This window comes from Pelodiscus sinensis, chromosome 1 (genome assembly GCF_049634645.1).
Source record: "Pelodiscus sinensis isolate JC-2024 chromosome 1, ASM4963464v1, whole genome shotgun sequence".
NCBI lineage: Eukaryota > Metazoa > Chordata > Testudines > Trionychidae > Pelodiscus > Pelodiscus sinensis.
The window spans coordinates 247,308,927-247,322,189 of record NC_134711.1 but is presented as its reverse complement, the minus strand read 5'-3'; the positions used below and the strand labels follow the sequence as shown (position 1 = coordinate 247,322,189).

General features: G+C 39.2%; 1 protein-coding gene across 1 annotated transcript in view; it reads right to left on the bottom strand.

The window, feature by feature from the left end:
• NALCN (sodium leak channel, non-selective) overlaps positions 1–13,263 on the bottom strand; it is a 362,634-nt gene that overhangs the window by 51,104 nt on the left and 298,267 nt on the right. The window contains exons 18-22 of the mRNA XM_075918747.1: positions 13,110–13,183; positions 2,893–2,994; positions 2,388–2,457; positions 1,272–1,363; positions 888–1,010 (exon numbers count right to left, since the gene is read on the bottom strand). Of these exons, the coding sequence (XP_075774862.1) occupies positions 888–1,010; positions 1,272–1,363; positions 2,388–2,457; positions 2,893–2,994; positions 13,110–13,183 (461 nt within the window). The remainder of the gene's footprint in view (positions 1–887; positions 1,011–1,271; positions 1,364–2,387; positions 2,458–2,892; positions 2,995–13,109; positions 13,184–13,263) is intronic.

Sequence of the window (13,263 nt, the reverse complement as noted above, 5' to 3'; positions counted from 1 at the left end):
GAAAATGCTGCTCACCTTTTACAATGCCACCTGAAAGTGAGAACAGGTGTTTGCATGGCATGTTTGTAACCGGCATCACATCGTATTTATGTGCCAGATATGCTAGACATTCGTATGCTTCTTCCATCTGATGATGCTCATTAAAAAATAATGTGTTAATTAAATTTGTCACTCAGCTACTTGGGGGAGAATTGTATGTCTCTTGCTCTGTTTTACCCAAATTCTGCCATACATTTCATGTTATAGCAATCCTGAATGATGACCCAGCACATGTTGTTCTTTGAGTACTCTAGAATGAACAACATGGGGTGTTGGACTTTTGGGGACCTTGGGTGATTTGTGGCTGGGAGGGTGGGTCTTTGCTCATATCTGGTTTATGAATCTGAGTTGTGGTGTTTTCCCACTTCAATGCTGATGTCGGTTACCTTGTGTTATTAAAGATTTGCTGCTATACCACGGCTCTGTGCTTGCGAGAGGGAAAGAATTGCCTCTTTGAGGCACCCGGGGTGTATGTAAGATTTCCCAGGTTACTGGGTGGGGGCTCGAGCCAGTGTTGTATTATGTTGTTGGGAGGAGACCCCTAGATATTGAACCCGGCCCTTGCTGCAATTAACTTGTCCTGGCAGAAGGGTTACAGTAGTAAGAATAAATATAAAGTGAGTATTGTACACTGTGTTATTACTGAAATCAATATATTTTACAATGTAAAAAACAGATACCATTCTCTTCACCACTCCTGACCCAATCTTTGGCAATTCGGTTATATCACGTCTACTTTAACTCCTACCTGCTATAGGCCAGTTGCACATATCGTCCTTTCAACATAAATACACTAGCCCTTAAGAAAATATTTGGCTGAACTCACTATTGAAAGGGAATACACTCACGCGTTAAAGCGAGCTCGCACAACCACCCGACAAAAATTCCTGAATCTGTGTTCTCGACCAACTATGAAAAGTGGCTTATCAAAATATGGATGATTCTCTCGCAACTCCTCCTCTTGGACTTTCCTTTGAAAAATAATACATAAAATATTTAATATTAGGCAAAAGAGAGCCATCAAAATATCCATTATAATTTTGTTTTCATTTTATTGAAGCTATTAGATTTTTGCCCCCCATAATATAATATAATATAATATAATATAATATAATATAATATAATATAATATAATATAATATAATATAATATAATATAATATAATATAATATAATATAATATAAACATTTCAAATTGAAAAGTGCATTTTCAGACCTTTGGTTTCTAAATACCTTTTCATTTCAGCTTGTTCTTTTTTTTCCTGGATCATCTTGATCTCGCTGTCTTCTCTCTGTGCATTTCTGTATCTCACTGTGTTAGAATGCTAGAGGCAAAACAATTACTTAAAATGAGATCTTTAAAGATGAAAGTAAGGTACGGCATTTTACACTAAAATATTCACATTGTAAAGTCCTCACTTTAAATGCACTATAAATCATGTAAACCAAGCATACTGGATGCACGTGCTACAGCACATGCTTGGTTACTTTCAGAGAGACAAATTTTGTTGTGAATTCCTTTGTGTAACCCAAATGAAGTTGTTACAAGCAAGATTGAGCTTACATAGGGGAATAGGTGGCGGCATAAGGCTCTGTTTCAGTCTACTGAGCAGATTGTGTGTATTGCTGGTTCAAACACAAAGGGAGAAAAGCATCTATGAAAAAGCTGCACAGGGAGTGGATTGAAGAGGCTAGAACTATCAGAGCTAGTGGAGCTGAGCTGGTTTTAATGGGGGAAGCAATGTGTTACCATCCAACTGCTTTCTTAGTTTGTTCCCGCCATGGTGCTAACAGTTACTTCTGGCCTTAGACAAAGTAAGAGTAGTATTTCTTACTTATTCTCTACTTCTAGAAAAGAATATGAGAGCATAAAACTAAAGGGACTGAGAAGTCCCATTTTGGTCTTGAAATTCTCCTTGGCAAAATCAAAGAAATATGCCACAGTGAAATTAATGCCTGTTTTGTCTCCTCAAAGCTTGTAGAAAACTGCAAGGTTTTTGCCCAATAAGTCTCACAAAACTGATGATGTTTTTTAAACTTTCACTGGTGACATGCAAGATAGGTTGTCCTAAAGAAGTAGATCAGTACAGCCTGTACCTTCAGTGAATTCACTGTGTAAGCAAGTGTTTCAAAATAATAAAATCTAACACGTGTGAATATGCTGTTTAATCTAAAGACAATTGTTAATGTTATTATCCTATTTGTTTTCTGATTTCCCTATAAGATCTCAAGCCATGGATTAGAAACTGCATGTTATATAAGCATTGTATTTGTACAAACAGAGACTGTAGTGCATATTAATTTTTCCTCCATTTCAAATCTAAAGCCATCATTTTTGTTTGGACTTACATCTTGAGTCAAGGTTTCAAGAGATTTTCCCCTGCTGATTCGCTGGCTGTTGGAACCATGTCTTAGTGACCTGAAACAATCATAATCAATTTGATAGTAAATCTCAAGATCAAATTTTGACCTTTATGTGATGACCGTTATAAAACACTGCTTTCCAGACTCACAATATCTCAAATTCTTATCATTTTTTCTTAGCTTACATGAGAAGCTTTTATGTTCTTCAATTGTCTTTAAGCCTGTCTAACATAAACCAATTTCTTTTCCTTCTGATCTTTAAATTGATAGTTCTGTAGTCAGTGAAGGAAATGACATTTGAAATAAAAAGGCCTTTTCCCCATTTATGTACTACAATCAATTTCATTATTGTTACAATCAAAAATGTATGATTTTGTTCTTTGTATGAATCATTCCTGTTTTAGATGAGTTTAACATTGTGCAAGTTTAACTCTATCCATTGAGTTTATTTTAAGCTTATTTTTAAAACATTTTTCCTGTGTTTGTTTACCTGCGCTCTTGCCGTATATGATGCTGAACACTAAGTATTGACCTTTCCTTTGCGGGTTGTCCCTCAAACGATCCACTCAGCATGCGTTGTCTAGTGCAGGCCCTACAAAGAAATATTGTGATTATGATAAACAGTTGGAACATCCACCATGAACAATATTTTTTATAAATAAAACTAAACAATTACATTGCTGGAAACATAAATGCTGTTATTACTTTTGGCATGTCACAACTGGCTAGGGTGACCACCTGTCCTGTTTTAAAAGGGATAGTCCCTTATTTAAGCCCTCTTGCAGGTGTCCTGACTTTTAAAAAAAAATTGTACAAATTGTCCCATATTTTCCGCTCCCATTGCTGGTCATTCATGGTCAACGCAGCCACAGCAGCCTCTGTTTTGTGGATGGCAGGTGAATGTAGGAAGGCAGAGGCCAGCAGGTGGTGCTCTGAGGCAAGGTTCAGAGGCAGAAAGACAGAAAGCCAGAGGAGGAAAGGCAGCCTGTGTGTGATAGGGGGCAAGGGTTTGTGAGAGTGAAGGGTGTATGTCACCCTCTCCCCATGTGCACCCTATTGCAGGGTGTAGTCCACCAGCCCTTTCAGGCTATAAGGCTGAAACCCCAACCCCTGGCCTCTGCTGAAATCTTGATCCCTGGTAGACCCTCCCACGCTGAATTCTCAGCACCCTCTATGCTCAAGTCCTGATTCACCAGGCTGAAATCCCAATCTTGGTGCTACCCCCCATTGAATTCCCAGCATCCCAGGCTGGTGGTTCCTGGATGGAGGGCTGTCAGGCTGCCCCCCGCTGGCCAGACTGTCTTACCCTCCCTACCTTGCAGGGAGAGTTGGAGAGGGGGAGCTGTCCAGCCTTGGACGCCAGCTCCCTCTGAGAAGGGACAGTGGCTCCTCCTGGGCTGCACGGGTTGTGCTGTCCCAGCCTGCAGCTTCTGATGGGGTGGGGGAGGGCTATCCAGCTCCCCCAGCCAGCCAGTGTGCTCACCTCCCCTGGTGGCTTCTTAGTTGCGGGCGGGGCTGGGCAGCACAACCTTCTACAACCTCTATTCCTGGGGGTGTGGGTCTGGGGCAAGGCTGCTCACCACCCCTGCCTCTACACACAGGGAGGGCTAAAGCTGGGCCACCATTCTATATCCCTGGAGTCTCCTGGGAGGACGGGGGGATGGGCCAGTCAGTGGTTCCTGCTTCCCCTCAGCATGTCCTCTGTGGGGGGCAGGGCCAGGCTAAGGTTTCCAGCTCCCTTGGCATCTCCTGGGGGGAAGCCAGGGCTGCACTATTCAGCCCTGGGGATGGTAAACAATAGGGCTGTGTCTTGACTGTTCAGTTTTTCTGGAAAATCAGCCGCTTTTCTGGAAAAACTTGCCAGCTGTCTACACTGGCCGCTTGAATTTCCGCAAAAGCACTGACTTCCTACTGTCTGAAATCAGTGCTTTTTGCGGAAATACTATGCTGCTCCCGTTCAGGCAAAAGTCCCTTTTGCGCAAAACTTTTGCGCAAAAGGGCCAGAGTAGACAGCTGAGATTTGTTTTGCGCAAAAAAGCCCCGATTGCAAAAATAGCGATCGGGGTTTTTTTTGTGCAAAAGCGCATCTAGATTGGCCACGGATGCTTTTCCGCAAAAAGTGCTTTTGCAGAAAAGCGTCCGTGCCAATCTAGACGCTCTTTTCCGAAAATGCTTTTAACGGAAAACTTTTCCGTTAAAAGCATTTCCGGAAAATCATGCCAGTCTAGACGTAGCCTAGAAGTCCAGGTGCATTCTGTTTTCCAGCACAACCAAACCCTGACCTTGCTTTAAGTTAGAATAAAAGGAAGCTGCATATTAAATTTGGTGGTCCTACTGCTGACAGGCTAGGAAGAGTTCTTGAACAAATGGACTCAAGGATAGACGGATGGACAGAAAGGCAGACAGATACACATTTCTAAAATATATAGACAGATAATAATGCAGTATGTCTTTTAATAGGAAATCAGTCAACTTAATGCTATTTTGAGCATTTGTACCACATAGTTCTGACTGATTGCTGTTGAATTCACTTAAATCCGAGCAATTTTACCAGGTGCCTCACATTTGGCATAGGGAAATATGGTCACCTGACAATTGGACCACAGAGCTTTGTGGGAAAGCAAGGGTACAGATAACAATAAATAGGACAACAGAACAACAGGAGGGGCAGCTTGTACTTCCCATTAAAGAGATATTCATATTCCCAAAGCTAAATGAGATGCACAGGTCCCTCAGCATGTTGGATAATCAATACCAGGGGACCTTCTTTATGACCTCTCCTTGTTGGGGCACAGTGCTCCATTTGTGGGTTACTTTTTAAGGATTCATTATAGCAAATATGCTTCCTCCAGAGTCCATTGAGGCCAATAAACAAATCCATCACCCCAGTTCGCTGGAAATGATCACTTTATTCTGTGAACATTACTCATGCCATATCCTCCCATTGCATTGTTATTGTTGTTATCAAAACTTTCAGCTACATACTGGCTCTTCACTGGGCAATCACTGTGAAACCGAAAAGAACGGAATTATTTTTCATGTCTTTTAGACTGAAAGCTCTTTGGAGCAAGGCCTGAATCTTCTATATGTTTGTACAGCACTCAGCACAATGGGAACCCTACCAGATTGGCTTTTTGGTACCACTATTATATAGAGGTGCAATAATAAGAATGTTTATAAACAATATTAAGTTTGTAGAATTCCATATTCACTATTGAGGAAAATAATAATTACAAAATAACAAATACAGGCAACATTCAGTACAGTGTCCTTTTCACAAAAGCATATTAGCATCAACTTTAAACATGTGTTTACAACTTCTAGCACATACTTACGTGCTTTCCTGGAGGAATGGCGACAGAATATGGTTTAAAATAGACAAGGCTTGAGACCTACTTGAAGAAACAATCAGCAGCTGGGTGTCCTATTTATGAATAAGGACAGTGTATTGTTCTGATATAGCTAGGAGACCAAGGGACACCCTGAATCCTTCAGTGAAGACTCAAATGGACAGTGGTCTTGTCTTGTCCCATAAAAAGAGTGTATGACTGTGAAGTGGTGGTGAGCAATATTTCATTAGACAGAACAATATCTTGTTATTTAAGTCTAGGCTCAAAAATGCATTTTATGATTTTATTTTATAGGTAACCATTTGTTTCCTATATTTCTGCTTGCTATTACTTGGACCTCTATATCAGGTTCATTTATACTTGATTTCACTATGAACCAATTCAAGTGCTACAAGCCAAGCAGTGCAGTGGACTGAGGTGAAATTTCTTGTCCTGTTTCTTTGGAAGTAATACATCTGTGAACATTGTGTGTATCCATGGAAAAAGGTCTTCACAGTTGGAGCGTTCCTATTGCTAACCGGTAGAGGAACAGTGAGGCTTGCAAGGCCTAGAGGGGATTGCTTTTGTTGCCTGTGGCCAGTGGAGCTGACCCATGACTGGCAACAGACAAAGGTTTTCAATGCTAGGGGCATGTGGTAGTGAGTTGCCTTACAGTACTGGATACCCCAGAGCACTCAATGCTAATAGGAACATGGCCATTTTTTTCTTGTACTGGCTGTAATACACATTTTTGATCAGGAAAAAAGAAATTAAATTTAAAAAAATGATATCGATGCCTGATGTTGAAGAAAGGATATTTATGGAAGAGGAATATTAAAAGTGAAGACATTTGTGAAGCCAGGAACACTGCAACCTTGGACAGACACACATGGATAATGATCAATTTTACTTTTGTGTTACATCTTCATTCTTACATACAAGTGGATATCTAGATTGTTCAACCCTGTAAGGCTATGTCTAGACTGCAGGCTTCTTTTGGAAGAAGTTTTTCTGGACGAGATTGTCTGAAAAAACTTCTTCCGAAAGAGAGCGTCCCCACTGCAAAAGTGCATTGAAAAAGCAATCTGCTTTTTCAAAAGATAGCGTCCACACTGAATGGATGCTACCTTGCATTTCAGCTGTGATTACTGTGGACGGAGTGGCCACCAGGGCACCTGTGCTTTTTCCTCTTTTTCCAAAAGAACTCCCTCTTCTCTGTCCACACATGCCTTTTTCTGAAAGAGCTCTTTTGGAGAAAGGCTTCTTCCTCGTAGAATGAGGATTACCAATGTTGGAAAAACCCCTCTGTTCTTTCAATTTTCTTTCTGAAGAATGCGATTGCAGTGTGGATGTAATTGAAGTTTTTTCAGAAAAATGGCCGTTTTTCAAAAAAAAACAACAACCCACCTCTGTAGTGTAGACATACCTTATCTGTTGCATAATCAATGGTGGCAAGGTATGGTAGGCCACTCTCTAATCTTTTGATTTTGCATTCCTCTGCCACATATTTGACTAGAATGACTACCTCTCTGAAACCTGCCTAAAGTTTGGTTCCTAAGTCTACATTTAGATGCCGACATAAGTTGTCTGCTTTTCAAAAATGCTGAAAGTCCCTTTAGAAATCAACAGAGAAATGATGCAATTCTAGGACTATAGAACTGAGATCAAATGACTTGAAATAGATAATGCTAATTATCAGCAGCAATGTGCAGGGAAGCCTTCTACGCTCAGAGCCCCAGATGACATCATAGGGAGGAGTTTTATGTTTCTTAGCTTGTTTATTAAACATCTCCTTGCCTTTCTGCCATCCATTCTCTGGGAATGTTTCTCTTTATGAATCCTGTCTGGCTCTTTTTATAGGTCCCTTCTAGGCCTTGACTGGATGCTTCCTTTGCAGCCATTCTAGCCAGCCTGGAGGACCTCTCCACTGCTCCTTTTTTGGAATGGATGGGGCAGGACCCAGAGGCTTCTGAGCCTCGTTCACCCCATCACACTGGCTATGTTAGATATTAGAGGGATTGGATGTTCATATAATACTTAACAGGAGAGATAGGAAACACTGGAGAAAAACAAGTAGAAACATGTCAAGCAGGTTGCAATGTTTACTTGCTATGCAAAGTTCTAGATGCAGTTTATCCCGTCCTTCTCAGCAAATGTAGCTGCAGTACTCTCTATATGCACCAAGGAAATAAAGTATTTGAAATGGAGAAAATTACTAGTATCAGAGGAGGAAATTACACTGAGCTTGTTTGCAGGGCAAGGTCCCACAGGAAATATTATATACCATTCATTACCAGTGAAAAACTGGGATCCAAAATCATGAATAAAAGGGGCAGCAGCCCTTTAAATTATTTCCTTCCAATTTTAAAATCCCTGAAAAATGAAGAAAACAGACAGTAGTTTGGCTGTTACCCTATGCTACTGGAGGATGATGAATGCTTCGTACATATTTTATAATAATGTACCTTCTGCTGAAAGTATGAATCCTCTTGCTCTCTGAAAGCTAGTGCTCTGTGTATGAACTTTAGTGGGGAGGTCTGCTTCTGACATCAAGTACAGATTCCCTGCTTATGTTGCAGGCATTTGAGGCTTATTTCGTCAATGAGTATCATTTACTTGAACTGCACCAGAGTGTCTATTCACATTTTTGCCTGTTGCATACAGTTCTCCTGGTGAGTCCTTTGGACAGAGATGGCAGCACTACATCGGTACACCCAATACACAAAACACTATGATCCTCATTCATTACTGATGACAGGTTCTCTCACTGAATCTTTACATAATGCCTTTCATGCTTCCAGCAAATTGTTGTCATTGTTGTCTGGGATAACCTGATTATCATGCTTCTGAAGAGCTGGGCACGCAACTGGTGGACGCCCGCATCCACTTCTGTCATCTTATAGATTATATTCACCATGGCACTGTTTGGACAACAGGTCAAATGTACTTTGTTAACACAATCAAACAACACAACATTTTAGATGTTCAATTTGGCTGCATTGTTAATGCAATTTGAATAGAGATTATTAATGCAACTTGGACATAACATAAAGCTTTTCCTCCAAGTTCTCTATTATGTAATGAGAAGTTACTAAAAAGAAATGACAGTAAAAAGTATACTTGTCTTCTTTAATGGCTATGCAATCTAGCTATCTAAAATGGCTAATTTACATGCTCACCTCTTTAGCTATCTTGCATTCTGGTCTTCACACTTACCCTATTGTCTCACCACTCTCTCCTAGTTGATGTGTGATTGGGTAATTCCTTGAATTATAAGATGAGCAAGTCAAAGAGCTTGCCTCATAATGATCTAGTAAAACTACGGAGCTACCTTAGCACAGCAAGTATAAAAAGGGACGACATTTTCCAATTAGCAGACACTAAGCAATTCCTGAAGCTCTTCTTGCTTAACTATGCTGGAGACTAGATAGAATCCAATGGCAGTCTTTATTTCTGATGCTCTAAGAAGGAAGTCATGTTTTGCAGCTGATCATGACAAACACACCTGAGATCAGTCAGATCAGTTGTTTTAAAAATTATAGGTATCCAATCCTAAAATTTAATAATAAAGGAATCACAGATTTAAAGGAGAAATGCTGATTGACTTAAGCTTGAACTTGTCTTAAGTGACCACTCAAGAGACCAACACAAATTACTTGCTTAATGGAAGAGACTTTCTAATATAAATACAAAAGAACTACTCAAGGCATCTGAGGGTACTTTAGGTTTGTGTCTTAAGATAGGATGTTGCCTAATCAGAGTGACCGATTGTAACATATTATTTCCCCTGAGATAGTTTAATCAGAGACTGGGTAAAAAGTAATAACATAACCCTTTTTGAAAGAGTTAGTGACTTGTTTCTCATTCATTCTGATATGCATAAAAGATCAGTGTGTTCTGAAGAATGCTTTTATAAGAGCAGTTGAATAATCTACCAGAATACCAGAAAACTAAGTAAAACTGATTTTTTAATTCAGGCACTGCAGCATATCTTAATGATACACTCAAGACAGTCTCAGACATAAGATAAATGTTCCTTATTCATTCAGCTGTTTATACCAACTGAAAGCTTCACTTATCCATGAGATAGGCTATTCCCTGAGGCTCAATAAATGTCAGAAAAGCTTTGTCTGGAATAGTGAGTACACTGTTGTTTTTACTCAATACTAGTTTACAATTTAGCCCTAAAATCAATTATAATGTAAAGCAAACCAAAAACTACTCAACCTAATATAACTTATTTCCAAAATGGTTACAATTTATTACTTAATGATGACTTACTAGTTGAAAATGTTGATATTTTTTATCCAATAGACCCTGAAACTTAGATGTTGCACTATGGATATGATATGATGAGGAGTAAAATGGCTCAGAATAGGCAGTATAGAACAGCCATGCAGCTGGTCAGCTAAATTATATCTGAAGAGCCATCTTCTGAATTACTGACAAAGATAATATAAATATATTTATTTTATTCATACAGCACCCAAAAATATGCTAATGCACTTCATAGGACAAATAAAAAGGTGTGACGTGGCCTCATAGCTTACAGACTATTATGCGACCATGGAATATGCATGTGTAGCAATAAGGGGTGATAAGGTGAAAAGCAAAGGTTTGCTCACACTGGGAAGGTAATGTGGTTATATGTGAATATCTTGAGGCTTCCTGTATATTTACACAAATGCTTGTAGGCAGAAGAAGATGGGGGCTGGTTGAGTGTTCCATGCTCAGGGGAAAGCATGTAAAGGAGAGAGGAAAGTGGGTTCAAGGCTAGTCATGTAGAAGGAGTGGGAAATGCTCATCAGGAATGGCTGGTAATCATTATATTGAATGTCTTTGGGCATCAGGCAGATAGTCAGCTGGCATCCAGGATACTGGCTCTTGTGACAATTTTATTAGTCCTCACAAAAGCTATTTTTCTAGATTTTGATAATTCCAGGTGGTCATTAATCCACAACTGATGTTGGGCGTCATCTTTAATTCCATTTCATTTGGTCCCAGTTCTTCCCTTGGAAGGGTATGTAGGGCTCCCATGGCCACCAATGGGAGAATCAAGTGATCAGTTAAGAGATGCACAAAGATGGAATTCATCCCATCATGTACAATTTGTACTTCTTCTGTTTATGCTAAAATAAGTAGAATTCAATTTAAATATTCCTCAGTAAAAATGGTGAAGAAGGAAAAAAGGTGACACAAAACATAAAGCAATAAGAACAGAATTAAACATCTTTTGGTTTCAATAATTTGAGCAAACTGAAATTTTTGTTCCAGAGCAACTTTAATTTAGAGAAGCACTTATATTTACCTTCATCCATAAAGGAAACGATGGAAAGCCTTTCAGTAGGAATCTTTAGACAATTGTTAATTTGAACTATTACTCAGAGTTTTAGGTACAGTCCTCTTCTTTCACTATCAGGTCTATAATGTAGCAGAAATTCAAACATCTCAGCATCTCAGCTACTTTCATCAATGATAAAAAACATTGTAGCTGTGATCAGCACAAAGAAAAACAATATTCCTGCGAGTTTGAATTCCTCTGCTTCAGTGAACTGTATGGTAGGGTATATCTGTGATATTTATCACGTCACACCCATTCTTTTTTTTGGTGGGGGGGGGCAAGAACCCTCTTCGAAGCTCTATTGTCCTAGAAAAACCAATACTTAATGACTTTTTGCACTAGCAAAATCCTCCCCTTACATTGTGAAAAAAATGTCATATGTCAGCATTTCAATGTCAAAGTTGTAACACTTACAGCGTGCCCAATAACTATGGCATAGAAATGGCAGCATTTCCAGGGTCAGATGTTCCCAGGGAGCCCTCAGAAGCACAGTTTCTGCAAAAGCCATGCTCTGAAGGGATAAGTGGGAGCTGGCTGCTAGCAGAGCAGAGACAAGGGGGCCTGTGTGACAGCCCCTTGTAGTGAGAGCCAGATAAATTACCAGGAATCCAACAGGTTCTGAAAGCAGAATGGCTGACTTTTTCTGAGGGAGGGAAACTTCACTATTCTGATGGAAGAATTCATTGGTGCTTCAAATGTAGAGTTTCCTTTGTTCTACATGAGTTATTTTTGCATGTGGAAGAATGGAGCAGATAAAAGCAGCTCATGCGTGGACTTCCTATGGGACACTGTTTGAGCTGAACTTTGAGCTGACTGATGCTTTGTGTAACCCCACTGGAGACAGTGGAGTTTCATGACTATAAATCAGCAGCCTGTGTGTTTTAGCCAAAAGCTGCTGAGAAGCCAATACATAAAAATGTATTGTACGGCTTTTGACTACTATGCAGAAACTGTGCTTATTTCTCCATGGGGCAACTTCTATAAAAACAAAAGACACTTATGTAATTGAAATGCTTGTAAAAAGAATCTCAAGTTTCATTTGCAATGAATACTTTTGGCCTTGCAGTCACATCTTGACAAAGGATATTGAGTTGAACTGCTAATTGCTCACATTTGCCATAGTTTTCAAAGATTGCTAAAGTTGAATTAATCTCTACAGCACTTACTGTTACTTATTCTTTAGGAATATTAAAAAGAACAAAAGAGGTGGCTGCTATAAATTTGCTCAAATTGCATGTAATTATGAGGCACTTTTCAATAATATTCACAGTTCAGGACTTGCACTGAACTCCTGTAATTTTATACTGAAGTGTTCTTCATAAAGCACTGCAATATTTATTCTCATTTCACAATGGCATTTTTCTAATCAGTTATTCTCACTTTGTACTGCTACTTCCCTATAATTTATAATATATATTGTAGATATGCAAACTTTGATGACACATAATAATAGGTAGCAACAAACTAATGATCTATACATTGTTGGCACAGATTGTACATATAATCTGAATGTTAATTCTAATTTAAACAATGTAAGACAAAAACTTACACAAAAAACAGCAGCAAGGTGAGAACTCGGGGAATAATTCTATGACATGATTCTTGTTCCTCTGAGACACATAGGGTCGTCACTGTGCATCCCTTCCACACATTGCAGAGTATGCATTGGGACCAGTTTTGTATGTGCTCACCATTCTACAGGGTCCACAATCAGTCCCACAGAGTTCATAATCTATAGGTCTTTTTACATGGTTTACTTATGTGTTTGGTAGGAGTACTCCACTTGGGTTCCTGGGCAAAGATTGTGGTGCAATTCCTAGCGTTGCTGATTATCATTTACACAAAGAGGTAAAAACAACTTGTGTTTTTAAGCAAAGAGATACACTGGCACAAATCTTATGCACACACCATAAACTGACAATACTTTAGCACATATGCAGAAGAAACAAATCAGGAATAATTCATTACTCATTAATGAGACTCCATTTGTTATCCAAAAGATAGAAAACATATAATCAAATCAAAGCTGTTTATTACCTAAGGATTTTATTGATTGCTGTCTCTTTTTCCAGAAGATTTCTTGCCCTGATACTGAAAACAGATTTACGGAGCTATAAAATAAAACAAGATAGTGCAATTTTAGTTGCTATATAGACAATAATTGTGAAATACATTGACAGACTAGCCAACA